This window comes from Saccopteryx leptura, chromosome 2, assembly GCF_036850995.1.
Source record: "Saccopteryx leptura isolate mSacLep1 chromosome 2, mSacLep1_pri_phased_curated, whole genome shotgun sequence".
NCBI classification, from domain to species: domain Eukaryota; kingdom Metazoa; phylum Chordata; class Mammalia; order Chiroptera; family Emballonuridae; genus Saccopteryx; species Saccopteryx leptura.
In genome coordinates this window covers 254563510-254585713 of record NC_089504.1, presented here as the reverse complement: position 1 = coordinate 254585713, position 22204 = coordinate 254563510, and the positions used below count along the sequence as shown (strand labels likewise).

At 45.5% G+C, this 22204-nt stretch overlaps 1 protein-coding gene across 2 annotated transcripts; it reads right to left on the bottom strand.

The window, feature by feature from the left end:
- Positions 1 to 3873: 3873 nt before the first annotated feature.
- Positions 3874 to 21931, bottom strand: MAEL (maelstrom spermatogenic transposon silencer). 2 transcript variants are annotated; one of them, XM_066371396.1, is made up of 12 exons: positions 21775 to 21931; positions 21426 to 21518; positions 20053 to 20152; positions 18771 to 18926; positions 17525 to 17566; positions 15184 to 15308; positions 14422 to 14476; positions 14163 to 14304; positions 7161 to 7223; positions 6251 to 6383; positions 4632 to 4707; positions 3874 to 4067 (listed from the first exon to the last, which is right to left on the bottom strand). In XM_066371396.1, the coding sequence occupies exons 1-12, from the start codon at positions 21904 to 21906 to the stop codon at positions 3874 to 3876; spliced, it is 1311 nt and encodes a 436-aa protein (XP_066227493.1). In that variant the 5' UTR covers positions 21907 to 21931. The 2 variants fall into 2 exon arrangements, with proteins under 2 accessions (XP_066227493.1, XP_066227494.1); XM_066371397.1 differs by lacking the exon at positions 21426 to 21518.
- Between the last annotated feature and the right edge of the window lie 273 nt (positions 21932 to 22204).

Below are 22204 nucleotides of genomic sequence, written 5' to 3'. Positions count from 1 at the left end.
GTAGTCAAAGGTATCGCGTGATAGTGAAGTCTTTCGGTATTGTGTTCAGAAGATCTTTACGGCCTCGAGGTCAGAAAGGTATTATCCATTCTCTTCTAAAAATATTCAGAAAGCTTCCTTTGTAAAAAATAGTTCAATTCTTACACCAAGTGGCGAGGCTTTTTGTGAATACGGTGGGGAAGAGGTCCAATTTCAAATTTTTTTCTCCCTGGAACATTCACCAATTGTTCCCGGACAATTTTCTCAACAGTCCCATTGGTCTGAAACGTCACCTGTCACCTATCCCAGTTCCATAAAGGCTTGGGTCTTCCAATTGTCCCGCTTGTGAATGTCTATTCTTACTTCAGAGTCTTGCAACCTTAACTACCATCCTAGGCTTAATGAAGCACTGAACACCTTGTGGAGCAAGTCCTGTCCCCGCCCCCCCAACCACTACCACCAACTGCATCTTTCTCCCACTGACGTGGCCTGGCCTTTCTGTGCCTTTGTCATCTCTAGAATCAGGATATGGAGTCCCTCAAAAGCTTGAGATTTTAGTGGAAATTGCATTCAATTTATAGACCCTCTATTTAGGTCTTTGTTTTTTACGTTTCACAGTTTTCTACACATAGATCTAACAAGGTCTTTTTGTTTTTGTACCTCAAGCTTTTTGCTAGTATAAACGCTAGGTTACCACTTTTCTTTTTAAAATTGTTTTCTAAATCATTTATTGCTGATGTACAGAAATGTAGTTGATTTTACAGCCAGCCAAACTCTTTTTTTTTTTTTTAATTATTTTTTTAATGGGGTGGCATCAATAAATCAGGATACATATATTCAAAGATAAGTCCAGGTTATCTTGTCGTTCAATTATGTTGCATACCCATCACCCAAAGTCAGATTGTCCTCTGTCACCTTCTATCTTGTTTTCTTTGTGCCCCTCCCCCTCCCCCTTTCCCTCTCCCATTCCCCCCTCCCCCCTGTAACCACCACACTCTTATCAATGTCTCTTAGTTTCACTTTTATGTCCCACCTACGTATGGAATAATGCAGTTCCTGGTTTTTTTCTGATTTACTTATTTCGCTTCGTATCATGTTATCAAGATCCCACCATTTTGCTGTAAATGTTCCGATGTCATCATTTCTTATGACAGCCAGCCAAACTCTTGTCTGTACATTTTTCTTGAGCTTTTGTGTAGACAATCACATCTATGCATAGTAACAATTTCACTTATTCCTCTCCAAATCTTTCATTTTATACTTCCTTGTGTTATACTTGGTAGAACTCCAGCACAATGCTGAATAAAAGCAGTAGCAGAGGGCAGTTTTTTTGTCTTGTTCCTGATTCAAAGGAAATGATTTTACAGTCTCCCCATGGAGAATATTGGCTGTAGTGTGTGTGTGTGTGTGTGTGTGTGTGTGTGTGTGTGTGTGTGTGTGTGTTTACAGAGACAGAGAGAGTCAGAGAGGGATAGATAGGGACAGACAGACAGGAACTGAGAGAGATGAGAAGCATCAATCATCAGTTTTTTGTTCGACACCTTAGTTGTTCATTGACTGCTTTCTCATATGTGCCTTGACCGCAGGCCTTCAGCAGACCAAGTAACTCCTTGCTTGAGCCATCAACCTTGGCTCCAAGCTGGTGAGCTTTTTGCTCACACCAGATGAGCCCACGCTCAAGCTGGCAACCTCGGGGTCTCAAACCTGGGTCCTTTGCATCCCAGTCCGACCTCTATCCACTGCGCCACCGCCTGGTCAGGCCGCTGTAGAATTTTGTAGATGCTTTTCATCAGGTGAAGGCACTCACATTGTTTCTGGTTTGCTTGGAGATTTTATCATGAAGGGCTGTTGAATTTTTGTCCAACACCTCTTTCTCCACCCACATGCTTCTCTTCCTTGGGTGTATTGAGGGGTTGGCACACAGTATTCGTTTCCAGTGTTTTTACTAGCTTCCTAAACTGTACATTTGATGCTTAATTTTCAGCTTTTTGTCCAATGTAACTATTTCAAGTTGTATTTTCACCTTAGTGTTTCTAATGTATTATGTAGTATTTATTGTTCAATTTTCCTGCAGAATTTTTATTATCATTTAGTTATGACTTGGTTTTGGATTCCATTACGATGCCCTATTTATTTTTTAAAAATACACAATAACTAAGTAGTAGAGAAAAAACACAACTTGTCAATTCTTTGAAGTTTGAGACTTGTTTTATAGTTTGGCTCACTACCATTAAAAAAATTTCCATATGTGTTTGAAATGGAGTGAACAAACTATTAGTTTGTTTAAATTTTCAACTATTCTATGTATTTACTGAGTTTTAATATGCTTATCAATAAGAGACTTGTGCTTAACTCTTTCAGCTTGATGGTAAATTTGTTCATTTCTTCTTAGGCTCGATTACTTTTTACTTTGCATTTTTTGAAACTATTAGGTGTACAAAAGGAAAAAAAAAATCATAGATTTAACCAGGAAATATGCAAAAGTCTAAATGAAATTTTTTTTCCCTAAACACTACTGAATTATTTTGACATATACCTGAAAAGTATGACACAATCTGTAAATTTTTCAAGTATTAGTTGACTGATTAATACAGGACCCAAGCCAGATGGCATGGAACAGACTTCGGCACTCAAGACCACGGATCTGAGTTACAGTCCAACGCCTCCCTTTTGCTTCCAGCCAATCCAATTAGTTGTGCTGATTTTGAAGAAAAATGAATTCCAAGCTTGTACTTAAATTTTAAAAAATCTGCTAACGGAAATGCAAGATACAAGCTTCCATTCTACAATTGGTTTGTTTGAAGATCGGATCTGAGAAACGGGAGAGGAGGGGAAAAGCATGTCGTGTGTGGGCAACATGGTCTCCGGACTCAGATAGACGGGTTCCCAGCCCACGAAGACGCTCTGTGACCCAAGCCTGTGTCGTGTGCATGTCTGTAAATGGGGGGTTTGTGGGGATTTCACAGGATACATTTGTCCACAAACGAGGTACTCAAGTGTCAGCAGAGAAGACCACGGGGTTAAGGAAAACCTGGACCTGACGACACTCGAAGCATTCCCTCTGTCAGTGTGACTGGGACTTTGACTTTGGGTCAGGCAGCCCTAACATTCATGCTGCCTTTGTCACTGTTGAGTGTGGTCTTGGCTGCGGCTCCAGTCACAAGGGTCACTACCGCCCTCTTCCTCCTCCAGGGTGACGTTACAGCCCTGATGTGGAACCGGAGTGGGTGCAAGGCAGGCGACTCGCCGTGCTATCTGCTTGGTGCGTGTGAAGAGCTGTGCAGTCACGCGGACCTGGGATCTGGCCACTATCCAGCCATGTGATTTGGGGAGAAACTACATGATCCCATTTCGGCTTCTCAACATTCAAATGATTCCTTTTGCCAGAGTCCACATTATTTCAAAGACTTTAAATAACAAAACTTTATTTTTGTTAAAGGCTAATTTTCTTAGATATTTGCAATGAAAATAGCCAGCAGATCTCAAGAGAAAGGTTCTACATATCATCACGGGAAGAGATGCATTAACACTATTACAAAACCTTTCTTAACAGATATTCAAATGTCTTTATTGTGGAGGAAAAGAGGGTCAAAACAGAACATTCCCAAACCACAGATCCACAAATAACACTTTTGTCCTGACAGGACTCAAACCTTGATTCAAAGGCACTCCCATTACAGTCAGGAAGCAGAACAAGCCCTTGAGAAAACGCAAAGAATACCAACATTTCTCCAACCACAATTACCTTTAATCTATGAAACAGAATTTCCTTACAAATTAAGCAGTTTTTAGAGTAGTGACATTTATCATTGATGTGGTCTGCTTGTTAATATGGCTGTGGTCAGAAGGGAACTTGAGCCTGTGAGTTTTCCAGAGATTGGAAAAGTGCCATCATTAAGACAGAGAGGAGAAAGACCTGTAGCCGTCCTTCTGGGCCGGGTACAGCGAGAGTGCGGCCTCGCAGCTGGAGAACCCACGCCTGTCGCCATTGCCAGGGGGACTGGAGATGCCCTCCAGCAAGCGCGTGATCCCTCTTCCCCGAACACTGCTGTTTGGGCCAGAGAGCCTCACCCCAGGAGGGCCGTCACCTAAGGCATTGGACATGCAGGAAAAGAAGGGCCACTTTATAGTTTATTGTAAAGAGAGCCTCCATCGGCTGGTGTCCTCCTGCAGCCCCTGTTCCCCACCCCCGCCCCCACCAGGCCCTGATGGATGGAGGGGCCGCAGAGAGAGGCTCTGAGTCGGGCAAAGGCTGAACAAGGGCTTCTGCTGGTTTCCAACCCTGACCCCCTTACCCAACATTCTTTGGGCAGCACCTGAGTTTCACGTCACTAGGTTTTAAACTTTCCCCTCTCCCCAAATCCCCAAAGACATCCTCGTACCAAAATCATAAAATTAGAGCTGCTATAAGAGTTAACAGCTAAGTTTAAATCCCCTAAACAAATCTGAGTAAGTTAAACTATCAAAGTGACATAAAAAATGTACATATCCCAATTTTTTAATATGCTAGTGACAAATTAGACTCCCAATTCAACCAGATCTTGGATCCCAAAGCCAACACCTAGCACACGCCTAAGGCCACACCCTGGGGTCCTCACTGGCTGCGAGGCCCCGCCCCTGGGATGCACAGGCTCACCTACCAGGATGCTTACCAATGGGCATGCTAGATCGGGGTTCCTGATTGGAGTAGTTGAAATAAGAGAATCCCGGACTTCCAAACCTTAGCTTCTATAAAAAGGAAAAAACACCAGAAAGGAAAAATCCACTCATTTCTTATCAATTATTGGATCATCTAGGACAGTTTCAAATTACTCTTTAAAAAACACTAAAAGCCACTTTCCCAGTGTCTGACCAACTTCTGAAAAGCAGCGCTGTGGAGGGAGCAGGGGGCTGTCCTGGGGTGGGGAACCCTGGCCAGAATGGAACCCAGAACCTCTGGGTGCACAGGGTACTTCTGAGCGAGGAGGCAGGCGGTAGGGAGATGAGAGCTTTTAATCAACCCTGAATCCAACATTATACGTCTCTGAAGTACATATTTTAAATAATTATATTACCGGCCCTGGCCGGTTGGCTCAGCGGTAGAGCGTCGGCCTGGTGTGCGGGGGACCCGGGTTCAATTCCCGGCCAGGGCACATAGGAGAAGCGCCCATTTGCTTCTCCACCCCCCTCCTTCCTCTCTGTCTCTCTCTTCCCCTCCCGCAGCCAAGGTTCCATTGGAGCAAGGATGGCCCGGGCGCTGGGGATGGCTCCTTGGCCTCTGCCCCAGGCGCTAGAGTGGCTCTGGTTGCGGCAGAGCGATGCCCCGGAGGGTCAGAGCGTCGTGCCGGGTGGATCCTGGTCGGGCGCATGCGGGAGTCTGTCTGACTGTCTCTCCCCGTTTCCAGCTTCAGAAAAATACAAAAAAAAAAAATTATATTACCTATATTCCAGTATTTAATTTTTAGAATGTTTCAAAGTGTTCTGTATAAAGATTGCCAATTTTAGCCTGACCATGCGGTGGCGCAGTGGATAAAGAGTTGGACTGGGACACGGAAGACCCAGGTTTGAAACCCCGAGGTCGCTGGCTTGAGCACAGGCTCACCAGCTTGAGCACAGGGTTGCTGGCTGGAGCGTGGGATCACAGACATAACCCCATGGTCACTGGCTTGAGCCCAAAGGTTGTGAAGCCCAAGGTCATTGGCTTGAGCAGGGGGTCGCTTGCTCTGCTGTGGCCCCCTGGTCAAGGTACATGTGAGAAGGCAATCAATGAACAACTAAGGTACCACAATGAAGAATTGATGCTTCTCATCTCTCTTCCTTCCTGTCTGTCTGTCCCTATCTGTCCCTCTCACTGACTCTGTCTCTATCAAAAATAAATAAAGATTGCTGATTTTCATTTTCTTAACACTTCATTAATGAAAGTAGGCAACTATACCAGGAAAAAAAGGGTTTTATGCAAGATCCATCTAGATTTAGAACTGTTTGACACTCTGGAGATTTTATTATGGTACGTTTTCATCTCTTTAACATTTAAAAGAATCACATATGCATTCTAACAGCTTTACCAGGTGTGGCCACCCAGGAAGTGATGCACGCAGTCAGGTACTTGGAAGGTTAGTGCCCAGCTCCTGAACTGACCGGGGTCAGGGCAAAGGGGCCACTCGGCCTGACACGCCATGAAGATTTAAAACTGTCTAAGGGGAGAGAGCCTACGGCTGACCTTCAGCTGCCGTCAGCCAGGACCGCAGAGTAGGACATGAGAAGAGACCCAGCTCCCCAAGTCAGCGCTTACCTGGTACCGCCCTGCATCCAGAATGACCATTCTGGGTGTCACCCTGCTGCTGGCCTTGTAGTCCTGCAGTGGCACATGGGCTTCAGTGAGCTGGATCCCGAAGAGCGTGGCCAGAGAGTTGCTGATGCAGTACCTTCAAGGGGGAGAAAGGCTCACCACCTGCACCACATCCAGCACCCCGCACGCCCACCGTTAACGCTCTAATAGGAAGGCCGGGCAGCAGTACTCTGGGAAAACAAACAGATCCTGAGAAGGCACTGGAATGGGAGCGATAAACATACAACTGGCCACCACTGGTGGGCACTTTCACTTCAGTATGTTCACCTATTTCTAACCCTTGGTATTCTGACCACCAGACATAACGTCAGGTTCACTGTGAGGGGATGTGAATGAGGTGAAGGTTACTAGAACTCTCACACACTAAGGCAGGGAGAGGCCAGCACCAGAACTAAGGCTACAACTTAAAAACCTTCCCTCCCCTCAGCCCCGACCCCACTGGCATGCAGAGGGACCACCAGGGCCCCCGGGAGCTGAGGCTCGCTGAGGCTCAAGGTGCCTTCCCCACAGAAGGAGAAGGAGAGTCTGCACACTTCCAGCGCCTTCACAAGGAAGTGCTGGCCTGTCAGTGCGGCAGAAGGGGACAGGAGGGGACAACGCTCTCCCGCAGGACTCTCGGCAGGGAGGGTCAGTGAGTGCTTGTGAAGGTTCACCCACATCGCTCAGTGGTAACTGCCCGACAGGCAGGGACGTGGCAGAACAGTAAAAAAACGTGAACGAAACCTCACTTGTTTTAAGAGAACTGTGGAAAGAAGGGTGAGCACTGATTCACCCTACTTGCTAAACAACAGCCAGCCCGATGCTGGGGACGCGGCAGCACCAGTAGGGGAAGGGGCTCCTTCTGCTAACTTACGCAATTTTCTTGCAAACAGCCAAAGCGCAGAAGAGAATGTCATTTTCTTCATGCCACTTGCACCTGTGTAAGAGAAGGGCTTTACTATCCAATCTGAAAGGAGCACTGCTTATGGGCTTTTTTACATGCCTACTTCTAATTTACCTAGCTGAAATCATTCAAGAAAAACTGATACTATTACTTAAAGATTAAGGCTTCTAAATCGAATACACAAAAACTAGATTTTTAAAAAAGGACAGATTTTTTTTACCTCCTCTGATGCAAACTTATGATGCTTTGCAAGCCACACATAACCAGAACAGGTCATTTTAGCTTCAAATAAAATGAGTGTTCCAGCAACACATTAGTGACCCTGGTTAACATTCACTCACTCAGCAAATGCTTGCTGAGTGCAAACAGTTACCAGACGTTCCAGGCACGGGGACACAGTGCTGAATGAAACACAGGAACTCTATCCATCCAAGACTGACTTTGTAATGGGCAAGACAGGTCAAAAAATATGGAAGCAGGCCCTGGCCGGTTGGCTCAGCGGTAGAGCATCAGCCTGGCGTGCGGGGGACCCGAGTTCGATTCCCGGCCAGGGCACATAGGAGAAGTGCCCATTTGCTTCTCCACCCCCCCCCCTTCCTTCCTCTCTGTCTCTCTCTTCCCCTCCCGCAGCCAAGGCTCCACTGGAGCAAAGATGGCCCGGGCGCTGGGGATGGCTCCTTGGCCTCTGCCCCAGGCGCTAGAGTGGCTCTGGTCACGGCAGAGCGTTGCCCCTGGTGGGCGTGCCGGGTGGATCCCGGTCGGGCGCATGCGGGAGTCTGTCTGACTGTCTCTCCCCGTTTCCAGCTTCAGAAAAATACAAAAAAAAAAAAAAAATATATATATATATATATATATATGGAAGCATCACACATAATAATTTAATAAGTTCTAAGGCAGGAAAAACAGACAAGAGCGATGGTATGAAATGCTGGAGAATGACCGTTCAGATCAGGCGGCACGAGAGGCATCACTGAGAAGGTGATGCTGGACAGGAAGTGACAACAGTGCACTTTCACAATGGAGACATGACAGTCTGTGCATGTCTCTCCACCATGTGAACAGGCACCCACCACTCCAAACAGCAGTGCCACTCAATGCACAGCCTGCCTGACCTCAGCAAGAGTCTTCACTTCAAAGAACCAACATGCTAAACCGTTAAGGATAAAACATCACCCCTGGCCAGTTGGCTCAGTGGTAGAACGTCAGCCTGGCATATAGAAATCCCAAGTTTGATTCCCAGTCAGGGCACATAGGATAAGCAACCATCTGCTTCACCACCACCCCTTCTCCCCCCTTCCCCTCCCACAGCTAAGGCTCAAATGAACAAGCTGGTCCCGTGGGGCTGAGGATGGTTCCATGGCCTCCCTCAGGCGCTAAAATAGCTTGGTTGCTGAGCAGTAGAGCAGCAGCACCACATGGGCAGAGCATCGCCCCCTAGTGGGCTTTCCAGGTGGATCCTGGTTGGGGCATATGTGGGAGTCTGTCTCTGCGTCCCCTCCTCTTACTTGATTAAAAAAAAAAGTTATCTGTAGTTAATGGAAGTTATTTAACTGAATAGAAGATTTATCTAAAAATAAAATTACGAATTTCCCACTGCTTTTCCAAAGAGTGATTCAATAAATATGATTCATAAAACTCTACCACTAAAATGAAGCCTTAGGTTAAAATTAATCTACATTCTTACATACTCACATGAAATCAAGTCATTTTAATATTCTAGTTAGTTCTGCTCCTTGTCTAGAACTTACACCCGAGAGTACTAGCCTCATATACATGTTTCCATTAAAGATTGTACCTGAAGCGAAAGCAGATGGAGAACTAACAATGTATTCCAGGGCTAAAACACAGAAAACTGGACAAAATAAAACCCTACAAAAGTATGATCCAGAGAAAAAATGTCTCCAAATCTACCATTATACAGTTGACCCCTGACAATACAGGGGGTTAGGGGTGCCAAGCCCCTGTGTTCCTGAAAGTCTGTATATAACTGTGACTCCCTATAAACATCAGGTGTCCCTCCGATGCGCAGGGTCTGGCTCAGGTCCCTGTAGATACCAGACTCTGCGATGCATCTGCCCGTATAACACGAGCTAGATCAATGCAGACAGTCGGCCCTCTGTAGCCACGATGCCCACCACGACCCAGGCCAGGACAGGTGTCTGCTGCAGAGCCCATGCGCACATGGACCCGCTCAGTTCAAACTGTGTTGTTCACAGCCAACTGTGCTTTTAAAAGTGACAGTGCTGGCCCTGGCCAGTTGGCTCAGTGGTAGAGCGTTGGCCTGGCGTGCAGGAGTCCCGGGTTCGATTCCTGGCCAGGGCACACAGGAGAAGCGCCCATCTGCTTCTCCACCCCTCCCCCTCTCCTTCTTCTCTGTCTCTCTCTTCCCCTCCCGCAGCCAAGGCTCCACTGGAGCAAAGTTGGCCCAGGCGCTGAGGATGGCTCTGTGGCCTCTGCCTCAGGTGCTAGAATGGCTCTGATTGCGGCAGAGCGACGTCCCAAGATGGGCAGAGCATCGCCCCCTGGTGGGCATGCCGGGTGGATCCCGGTCAGGCACATGCAGGAGTCTGACTACCTCCCCGTTTCCAGCTTCAGAAAAATACAAAAAAAAAAAAAAAAAAAGTGACAGTGCTTCTATCTGCTTTTACTCATACTACTAGATTCTCTTCCTCCAAATCATCCCATCATCCCACCAACCCCCCTAAAACTGTTAGTGTATTTTCTGGTGAAGGAAGATTCATTCCAAAAAATAGGCTGAAAATCAGAACTTTGTTAAACTATTAATATTCACTTTGCGGCCACAAATCTCAAATGCATATGAAACTGTACTCCATAGTCATAACATAAAGTCACAAATGAGTATGTCCTCTGAGTAGGTGTGCATCTACCGTCGAGGGCCCCACGTGCCTCCTTCACTCAGGCAATGTGCCCACCTGAGCACGCAGCCCCCTGTCAACCATCCCTCTGTTAGTTCCCACCAAACAGCAAGCACCCAACTCAGCTCTGCAGCCTTGCTTCTAACTCTGAACGTGGCCAAGGGGAGCCTGCACCCTGGAGGACACCCACCCAGGAAGCCCACCCCCACCACCCCAGGGCACCAACACCCCAGGAAACGGAGGCAAACAGCATCCCTGCCCGCCAGTAGTCCCGTCCTCCTCATCTCCTCAACCCTAGCCACGCTGAAGGTGGCTGTGTGACAAGAGCAGCTCCCGCTGGGAGGTACGAAACCCGAGAGCAGCCCCTGCCCAGGTGAAATGCCAGAGCGGGCCAGGGCTCCGAGCAGGCCCTCTCGTCCTCACCCTCGCCCGAAGGGCCGTGTCCGTGTGCTGCCAGACCCAGGACAGCAGCCCCGCATCTGACACAGAGACACTGAGTTGACTGACAAGAACCAGAAAGACCCCCTCCGTCCGCACACTGAAAAGCCTTATATTATGTTAACTCCTGGGTTAAAGACAGAATTTTTCTTAAATGACAAATACTATATGTCTGTCTACTGTGCACTGAAAGCTGTTAGAAGAAAATTCACACTACTACACATTTATCAATAAAAACACACTGCATACCCGAAACAAAAACAAAAGAATATTAAATGTAAATGTAATTGAAAAATAAAATAAAAAATTAATGAATTAAGTTCAGAACCCAAAAGACTAGAAAAAGAACCAAAGTGCAAAGAAAACAAGATAAAACTATAAAATTAATACAAGAATGACAAAGCAGATCTAATAAATTAAAATCCATTATTATGAACACAAATAAAATCAATAGAAAATCCATTATTATGAAAAACAATTAACAAATAAACACTGTTAGACTAAGCTAGCTTGGTTTGGGGGGGGGAAGGGGAAGCAGAAATAACAGGAAAGTTTAAGAACCATTAAAACAAAGGAAATTTCAAAACTTTTGAGACCACCACTTTGCAGACTTTCACATCAATGTGGAAACCTATGGAAAGTGTCTGATTTCCAAGGGAAGAGATGCCCAGACGGACCCTATCAGTCACAACGCCCCAGTCAGCGCTCCCCAAGCGGCACAGCTCTGCCCTATGACATTCACCCGCCCCGAAACGCACAAACTGCGCATGAAAAGTTTCAAAACAGACTGGCAAGACCCAAAAATAAAAAATTTCTGAAAAACATCCCGTTCTTTGGACAGAATTCAACTTGATAAGGATTTCAGTTCTCCCAAGTTAATTTATACATTCAATGCGATCCAAGGAGCTCCTTCACAGAACTAGACTGCAGTGAGTGTCCTTCTGAACACGCCCTCTCGTGTGAACCGAGTTAACACACTGTACTTCCAATTTATTTATTTTTTACAGAGACAGAGAGTGAGTCAGAGAGAGGGATAGACAGGGACAGACAGACAGGAATGGAGAGAGATGAGAAGCATCAATCATTAGTTTTTCATTGCGCGTTGCAACACCTTAGTTGTTCATTGATTGCTTTCTCATATGTGCCTTGACCACAGGCCTTCAGCAGGCCTAGTAACCCCTTGCTGGAGCCAGCGACCTTGGACTCAAGCTGGTGGAATTATGCTCAAACCAGATGAGCCCGCGCTCAAGCTGGCGAGCTCAGGGTCTCGAACCTGGGTCCTCTGCATCCCAGTCTGACGCTCTATCCACTGCGCCACCGCCTGGTCAGGCAACACACTGTACTTCCAAAAGATTAAACCAAGATGGAAGGAGACAAAAATGGAGAACTAGCAAATGGACTGAAATATATTTCAGAAGAATAACTGAACCACTCTGAAAGCAAAGAAAAAAATCTAAACCAAGTAACGTTTTTTTGTTTGTTTGCCTTTTTGAGAGGCAGGGAGAGAGACAGGAACATCAAACTGTTCCTGCATGCGCCCTGACTGGGGATGGAACTGGCAACCTCTGCGCTTCAGGACGATGCTCAAACCAACCAAGCTGTCCAGCCAGGGCTTAAAGTTTTTTAGTTGATTGACTTTTAGAGACAGAGAGAGGAAGGACAGATAGAGGAGGGGAAGGGAAGCATTCATCCGCTGTTCCACTCAGCCATGTATTCACTGGTTGCTTCCCATGTGTGCCCTGACGGGATCAAACCCTAGCCTTGTCATTTCAGGACAATGCTCTTAACCAACTGAGCTAACCGGCCAGGGCCACAAAAGCTTTTGAACAAACTATTTTGAGTCTTTACCCTCAGACTGAAAAACAACTGAAAACCCATCCTGAGCTAAGTTAACAGTCTGTCTATTCACCGTGGTGTCACTTACCAGTCCTGGAACGAGGTCTAATGTATTCTAGGACTGAAAAAGCACGTGACAATCCCGAGTGCCAGGCTCCTCTCCCAGTGAAGGGAAATACAAAAATAGAGACCTGGCACCCAGAGGACTCCCTGGGGGCGGCCTGGAGCTACAGGTTCCGTGGAACTCAGACAGAGACGGAGATGCATGCACGTGTGCAAGGCTGTGAGCATGCACACCTGCAGAGCCCGCTCCGCTGAGGGCAGATGGGGGCACGGTGTTCCGGGAGGGAGGAGCACACCTGGTGCCCAGAGCCTGTCCCTCACCCTCTCCTCACCTAAGGATGGGGCTCCCGGGGCAGCTGCACCCACAGATGCAGCAGGGGAAGGGCAGGTGAGCCGCACCACAGGGGTGAGGAGAAAAGCAGCACAAAGGATGAACAGACAGATGAGAGGATGCCCAAGGGACACAGAAACCCCTGCTCTGAAGCATCGCCCCCCACCCCCGGCCACAACAGTAAATGGATAGCAGCATTACAGAGATAGCAGCATTCAGTCCACTGAATAAAACAGGAATCCATTGAGTCCACACTCATAGAGTATGTGAATGAGCATAAATCAGCGAAAGGAAAAGTTCTTCTTCACAGTAGAACACAACAAGGGGATTAGAAAACCACTTCACAAATACAGGAATGATAGATGCGTGCATAAATCACCAATGGATGCAAAAACTAGCAGGTTCAAGTTTCAGGAACAGAATCTCACAAAACGTAAGGTGGAAAACACAAACTTTCTGATGGGAAGTCAGGCAGACACCGTCTTAAGCAAGTGGTCAAAGTTATTACCAGTACCTGGATGAACACGTGCTCAGATGTGACACCAGAAGACATATTACAAGAGCACGCAACCACACCTCCTCACAAGGAAACACAGGCAGACCAGACTGAGAAACACTGTACCTAGCCGGCCTGCGCTCATCCAAACATCAGGTCATGAAAACCAGAGCAAGGAACTACTCCAAATTAGGACCTAAAGACATAATAATTCAATGCAACATGGGATCTGGCTTGAAACCTAGACCAACCAGATTTTTTTGGTGTTGTTGTTATAAAAGACATAATTGGAACTAGCAAAATGTTTCTATGGCCTTTAGGTTAGATGATAGTCTTGTATCAATGGCAATACCCTGTGTGATCCTACACATGTAACGCAAAGTGTTCTTGTTCTTAAAGAGAAAACTTGGCTATTGAGGGGTAAAAAGGCAAAACAGCAACTTACTCTCAAGTGGAATACAAACATAGAGAAAGTTATAAAGGAAAGGTATAAACGTTAACAGTTGAGTCTGAGAAAATGCTACATAGGTCTTCTTTGTACTATTCTTACCACTTATTTCTAAACAAAGTTATTTCAAAATAAAAGTACTTCAGCTAATTTATTTCACTTATATATTCCTTACATGTAAACACAAGAATTCTATGTGATGAAACCTCTAAATAGATATGAAACATTCTTTCATCAGCGCAGAAGTTCTAAGTGAGGAAGTGCTGTCAGTTCAACTAGTAGTATTTTTTGTTTGTTTTTAGTAGCAGACAACATAACAATGTATGGTACTTCACAGTCAGTGGGATCTTATATTCAAGGAAATACAATGATCTCAGAGTTTCATAGGAAAATATGGCCTAGAAAGGCCAAAACTAATCCTACCATATTTTCTCAGTTCAGAAGAAAGGTCAAGATCACTCTATCACAAGATCAACAGAAATACCTTGTGTTGCTAGAATAATCCCACATGGCCACATCTAGGAGACTCCGAATCCAGGTCTTGGATGGCTCCTTGAGCAGTTTTTGCTGGTAGATCCCCACGACAAGATCCTCAACAGTGAGAAGTTCTAGGTTTTGCCTGATTTCTTCAACAGTAAACAGAAAAACAGATGCAATCAGCGGACGTCGGTCCAGAGAACATCACTTCACATGGGAGCGAGTGCAGAGAGTAGAGCCCGCAGAGCGGAGTGTGGCCTACTTACCTGACCCCTTCTCCATGTGCTTCAGACACCAGTTCACTCTGGCCCTGTCGTCTGACTACGGAAGAGAACACACTGACTAGTATTTTCTCCACTGAGTTACTCTCGCTCGGGGGAGGGGGTGGGCAGGACGCGCGGAGGGGCGGAAGGGGAGACAGGAGACTGTGACAACTAGATGAGAACTATAAAAAAGAGCTATGTGTACATATTAGAAAACACTGCTGTTGTTAGTAACCAGGTACATTCATAAAACATGTTAACACACTTCATAAAAAGTGAGACGTAGGGGAAAGAAGTGAAGATACCAATGTTCAGAAAAAGATCATCTATTCACGGATATACAAACAGTGAGGTTAAAACCTCGTGTTTCAGCTCCTAGCCTGGAAGAGTTTGGACCAAAAAAAGAAAAAAACCAAACTCTGAAGACCAAAAAGAGAGTCCAGGGACTGCTGCGAAATGGCTGTGAGTACACAGGGACCCTGTGGAGGAGAAGAACGGGTACATGGACCAGAGCGTCCCTTCTTCAGGGCATAGGACATCGAAGGGACGCTGGAGGAATTTCAGGAACTGAAAACATGACGTCTACCAAAGTGGACACACGTTTAGTTTCCGCCGTCTTCAGAATCTCTCCACCACACGCACACCTAGCTGCACTACACACGATTCAGTGAGCATGTCACACAGAGCCGGCCCTCACAGTTCTTCCTCGGGTCCCTTCTGTGGACCCTCTGACATGTAAGGAGGTGCCTCGGAGTATGAAAGTACCTTGCAGTAGATAGGCGGCCAGTTCCCTGGGTTTGGATGAATAAATCTATACAGGTTTTGGAGCACAGTTGCTTGGTCACACCCCAATTCAAAGTTTGAAATAGGAATCTTGTGACTGGAATCACCTGAAGGAAATACAGAGAAGACAGGAGTTCAAAATCCAAGACAAATACACAGTGGTACAGAAGCAGGAACACAGGATGAGGAGATGGGTAACATATTTAAGCACTTGTACCAAGCCTGTTGATGGTTAAGCACTTGACCCATCTTACACGTAACTGTATCAACTAGGAGACACACACATATTGGAGAAGACAGCCCAGAATCAGAACTAAGTATCGTAGTCCCCCATTATCAGCAGTTTGCTTCCTGCTGCTTCAGTTACCTGCTTCAATTGTGGTCTACAAATAATAAATGAAAAGCTTCCAAAATAAACAATTTGTGTTTTAAACTGCGCACCATTCTGAGCAGTGCGATGAGCTCTCACAGTGTCCCACTCCATCCTGCCCAGGACGTGAAACATTCCTTTGTCCAGTGCCTTCACACCGTAGACATCAACTGCCCCTTTGTCACTTAGTGTCGGGAGCCGATCCATTAATGCTGGCTAACTAGGTCACAGCAGAAGAAGATCCACAACTGCTGGTTGACAAAGTCACAGCAAAAGAAGATAGAGTCACCGCAGTAAGACCAACAGCTGCGGGTTGACAAAGTCACCGCAAGGAAAGGCACGATACTTCCCCCTTTAATCTTTTGAATTAATCTGGCCTTATATCCCCCCTTTTTCTGGGTGTGTGCTATTATTTGTGGCACAGGGATAATAGTACCGTACTTTCCCTGTAGATTTGTAGTAATTTCTTTGAAAATGAGACAGAAGGTGTAAGTTCCACAGAAAAGCCTGTAAGCCCCTTGAACTGGACTCATAAACATAAGAGGCTGGCTATGATATCCTTCATAAAGGGTTAAGTTTGTAGGAGAATTTCTTCTTATTAATCATGTTAGAAAGAATATAGTTAGAACTTAGCTAGTGTGTGAATATAGTAAATAAATAAAGTTTAACTAGACATTAGAATCTTAGGTAAAGTGTAATGAAATGGCCCGTTGCGTGGCCTGGGATGGGAATGCAGTCAGCAAGAAAAGAATGTTTTGCTAAGAGAATTGTTTTATGACTGAAGGCAGTGCTGGGCTTTCTCAGTGAGACATTCTCATGAGATTTATATACTTTCCCAAGGTTTTTCGTTCAGATAATAAAGAGGAATATGGAAGCATCCATAGAAGCAATAGCAATTAATGTCTTCTGAAATTATGTTGCTACTAAGCTATCTTGCGAGTGCACTCTATATATCTTTAAGTAAAAGTTACTCTTAATGTTATGTCAATTTCTCAATGGGCAAGCCTTTTGTTATCTTGTGAGGAAAGTTAGGACACTGCATAAACTCAAGGCCATTTGCCTGAGCAAGCGGTGGTCCTTTGCTAGTCCTTAATGATTTTGTCTGTTAATCTCTCTCTGCCCCTTGACTCACAACAACAGTAAAGTTGAGTTATTAGTTAGTACTAATCCCTTAAAAGCTTTTACCGATGTTATCGCTATTCAAGTTATTTTTTAATTGTACTTTGAATAATTTGCCACCTGATTTGTAGTTTATAGATATAAATTAACTGTTATCTGGAAACATGTAAACATAGTGAAACAGAAGCAATGATTAATACCTTGTAATTGTAACTTAGTGTGTGTGTATAAAAAAGGAGCTGTACTAGCATTTGAGAGAGATGCCTGGCAGTAAATGCTAACAAGAGAATAAAGAGAAAGAAAAGAATTCGGCTCTCTCACTCGATTTCGCCGACGCCGTCTCCTCCTGTGGGACCCCTGGGTCCCCCCCGGGGCTGGACCCCGGCAACTTAGCACATACTTCAGTTACCAGATGGACTGTCACAGTGGCACAGGACTTGTGTTCAGGTCACCTTCCACATTGACTTAATAATGGCCCCAAAGCACAAGAGCAGGGATGCTGACAATTGCCCTAAATCCAGATGACCTGTTGCCTCTTGGAAAGACTCACCTATGTTATCTGGCCAGTAAAAGCAGCTGATTTGAAGCCAAAGGATATATGCAGAAAATAAAACCACAAGCCCATAGAGGAAAAGGAATATTATCCTTCAAGTCTACATCATTTTAGAGTTCCTAAGGATCATGTACACTGTCCACCACTTCTCTGAAGAGTCCCCAACAATTAACTCAGGGTTCTTCAACACACACTGTGTGTCTGGTTAAAGCAGTTAGTCTTCACCAGGCACACACATGTTCGTTCAATGCCAATATACCACCCCGTTCCTTTATACTTACTTGCTGCCTGACAATGAAACCGAAATCCTCGTGGAACTTCACCTATAATACAAAATGGTTTGTTGAGAGAAGCAGAGATCTCATCTCTGTCTGGCTATCCTATAGTAATCATATTCTGCAGGATGACCAAGTTCATAACATACGTAGTGTTACTGCTATGTGAAAATATAAGATATTAAACCTATTTATTAGGGGTTTTTTTAACCAAAGGTATGATAAGTATCAAAGAATTCTGATGTATTGTCTAAGCCACTTTCAAAAGAAAGTTATTCTGTACCTAGGAAAAAATACTAGATAAAGAACATCTGTGCCCAAGGGGTCTTAGCTCAGGAGCCAGGCTGGACTTCAGGTGTTCCTGAGGTCTTTGACAGAGAAAGGTATACAGTGTAGGTATTTCCCAGAGGAATAAGCCTCCAAATTTATTGTTCTACTATGTTACAGCCACATTTAAAAAAAAAACAGTTATTTGGCTTGGTGCCCCTCTCATGGTATGTGCAGCGTTAGTTTTCTGTCATGCAGAAACAAGGGGAAAGGCTGACTGTCATGAATTTGAAAGCAATTGACAAAACTAAAGAAGGTCTTCCTTCCTCTACCTCTTCTCCTTTTCTCTTCTCCATATGCACTTCTCCTACTTACCTTCAAAGGTACCGTGTTCCCCTAACGACTGCTTTCCCTCCTGAGAACTGAAAACAAATCCTATGTCTTTGTAACAAACTGCTTTTGACCAGGTGGCGCAGCAAGAAGAGATGCTGAAAACACGCTGTAACTAAGTGTGGGGCCATTCCCACACTCTCTCACCGCTCCTCGGAGCAGTTCTCCGATAGGAATAATCCCGCTTTATGGAGCTCACAGGCTCAGGGAGGCGGGTTAAGCATTTTGCTCCAGGATACAAAGCAACAGCCAGTTAGAAACAAGTGATGGCTGGTGAGTGAAGAGGTAAAGAAACCCTTGAGGGGAGCCCGGCATAAGAAGCTTTTAGAACATTCCAACAAGCAAAGAGCAGGCTCCATGTTCTCAGCACTCCAACCGCCCAACTCTAAAGCTTATTTGAGGTTAAAGCCAAAGGTGCTGTGTCGACACCTAATTCTTCACAGTTTTTCAAACAAGTATCATGAAGTCTTAATTCATTTTAAGAACTCAGCTTGTGTGTCAGCTTTTGAAAAAACAAACAAGTTTATCTATCAAATAAAGTCGAGATAAAACTGGGATTTTTGAAGACCTAGAAGTACTCTATCTGGCTACTTACCAGGATTAATGAAACTGTGGAAGTCAGCTAGAATGCCTTCTTGGAGAGAGTATTTCACACAGCCTAGTTCACAGGGGAGAAAGCGCTGTTCACAGTGAGGAGGCAGCTCGCCATGGCTAAATATGTTCAAAAAATAAAAAGTGCCTCCAAGGAGAGCTAAAAAAAAAAATCATAAGATGTGAACAGATGAGTGTCTCAAATTTACCCCTTCTACAAAAGCAAAAGTTTTAGAAACATTTTCCTTTGTTCTTATATTTCTAAAAAGCTGGAAGAGAGAACACTAACCTACTGTATGAAAAAAAAAAATGACTCAAAATTTTTCCAATTACACTGATCAAGGTTTAAAGTAGTAACCACTCATGGCATGAAGGAATGAAATTATTCACACTTTCAGCTCACTCTAGATAATTTAGTTATACATAAGCACTGAATCTTAAGAATGACTTAAGCTGACTCTTAGTCAACAAATAAGGGGTTTGGGAAATAAGTCAAGGGCAGGAAGAAAAGTTAGTGCAATAAAACCTCTGATATAAAAAAATAGATAATTTAGTCCACCCTTTACTCTTTACCAATATATAAGACCACCTATAAACTATTTAAAGGGAGAAAAAAATGTGAGCATCTGCGAAGGTCTTATTTACCAAGACAGCCACATTTAAGACTGTTAAAACAAAGGCAGAGAACAAAGAATAAAAACAGCCAGAAGACAACAGCAGGGACTCTTACGATTTATGTTCTTTTCTAGACTAGATCAATAGTTCATCTTTACTGTTATAACTAAAATGTATTTAAGTCTCTATGTATTAAAAAAAATTTTTTTTAATTTATTTATTTTAGTGAGGAGAGGGGTGGGGAGGAGCAGGAAGCATCCCTTTCTATATGTGCCTTGACCAGACAAGCCCAGGGTTTCAAACCGCCGACCTCAGTGTTTCAGGTCTACCCTTTATCCACTGCACCACCACAGGTCAGGCTAAGTCTCTATGCATTTAGGTGTTTAGCTATAAACACTTAAATATGTTTAATAACACATGAAGTGCTAGAAACCAACAGACTAGTTTTGTCAAAAATAACCCCCCCAAAACAACTCTCCAGTGTTACTTCAACAGATGCAAATTACCTGATCTCTTACAACTTCAGTGCCATCGAACTCGAACAACTGCAATCAATTACTTTGAAATGCAAGTTCAAAATGAACAGAACACAAATTTACTGATCAACAGACATGTCACAGTGACTTGAGCACCCAAATTTATGGAAGCAAAACATGTTAGGATCACTGTACCTTGATCACTTTTTAGAGACAAGCTTGACATATCTGGGGGTGAGACAGTCCGCTGTGGTACAAGCACACCTGGCTTCCTCAGTGGGGTGTAAACAGGTTTCTAAGGAGGAAGAGAACAATTCACCACATACTTACACTCTTGCTGGGCACTTTATGTCATATACTTAAATTTAGCAAAGTAGCTGCAAAACACCCCATAGATGACTTCAGTAACCTCTCTAGGCCAATGAATCCAACCAGTAAACAAAGCCACATTTGTCAATGACACCAATGGAAAAAATCTATAAATATCCTGGATCACAGGTGAATAAATAGTGAGTAAGAAGTTCAACCATCCTTGCTGACAGCTCCTTGCCTATTACTGATCACCTTAACTAATCCTGCTGAGTCACATAGCATGTGCCAATCCGGTGGCCAAAAGGACAGCGTTCTCTAATGCGGATTGCTTTTCACTTGGAGGTAAAATCCAGAGCACCCTGACTTCAAGTGTCAGTGAGGTGAACAGACAACACAACTTACTTTCTGATATGAAACGTTTTGTAGCAAACTGCAATAAGAAAAAGAAAAAAACAAAACAAAACAGAAAACAAGGCTCGCAAGTATAAATACACACAAATTAAAGTGATTAGAAACTTCTGCTCAAACGTAAATCCTCAAAATAAAAACCTCTCAAACTTAAAACAAGCAAAGCTCTTAAGAATTCCCGTCCAAGTTGTCAGTTGAAAGAAAGAATGGAATTTCACTGTGTAAGAATGGGAAAGAACATGGGGCTAGAGGGGCACAATTACCCTGCCCTTTCTTGACACAAATCAAGGAAACAAATCTTTTTTATAGTCTACCTCCACAGATATATATTTACGCAAATGCCCTTTATGCAGCTCTTATCCGGAAGGCACACAGACATCCACCAACATCTGCAAGTCCTGATATGTCAATATTTAACATTTACAGCAGCAGGCTTGGTTCTGGGGGTCATTTTAAAAAGAGACTGGTCTGTGCTCGCTTCGGCAGCACATATGCTAAAAAGAGACTGGTCCACACTACTTTTTAAATATCCGAAGAAAGGTTCTTTGATCGTGCAAGGGTTGAAAAGGACCCTTAGCGGTCCTCGGGCACCGGCTCCAAATGCCACCACACTGTGTTCATTGGGGTTCACTGGCTTGCAGCTTCCCCTTAAGGGGGTTTTCCGGGCCTTCGCCGCCAAACGACACCAACCTGGGCCCTGCACTTCGGGAGCTCGTTGCAGGGACAGCAGGCATCCTGACACCAGGGAGCGAAACAACAGCCCTCTGTGGCCCCCAGCCACTACCCCGGCACCCGGGGAACGTGCCCAGGCGCCAAGCAGGGGCCTGCTCGACGCTGGCGGACTTTACCTGCTTCTCTGAAGGTCCTGAGTCCTTCCCCTGGGCGGCCCTCCACGCTCGAGCCATGTCTACGTACTTCTCCTTCTCATCCTGACCCAGGAGCTTGGGGAAACGCAAGGCGGGGTGAGGGGGACACGAAGAGAAGTAGCCGTGAGGCCCGAGTGCACGCCCCCCACCCCGCGGGTGGACGCCCGGCCCCGCGGGGCTGGCTGTGGTTCAGGCGTCAGTTTGACCCCCTGCCAGGCCGCAGGGGGCTCCCCACCGCTCCTCCCGGCAGAGGCTGTGGCGTCGCCATCCTCTTTGAGGCCTCCGTCCCTCCTGCGTGCTCACCCAACTGTCCAGCCCACTGCGGCCTTACCGCCCAGTCAGCAGAGCAGTAGGGGATGGCGTCCGCCACGCGGGCCACAGGCAGGCCTCTCCGCCGCAGCTCGGGGATCTTCTCCTGCACGAAGAAATAGTAGGCGTTCCTGGTGGCCTTGCGGTTCGGCATGGTGAACGCGGCCGAACTTCGTGAGCCAGCAGCACCAGCCACGGGAACCTTCGCCGGGCTCCCGCCCTTAGTAACTGAGGTGGCTGTGCACGCAGTCCTCCCGTCTCCCCCTCACAGCTCTCAGCCAATCAGAGCGCGGCACGCAGCCGCATTGGGCACGCTGGTGAAGAAACCAGTCTGCACAGAAGATCCCTCCGCGTGCGGTGGTAGGGGTGGAGCGTGGGCCAGGTGCGAAGCATTCTGATTGGCTGGGGCGATTTGCCAGAGGTGGGGGAGGCAATGTAGTTGTCACGTGGAA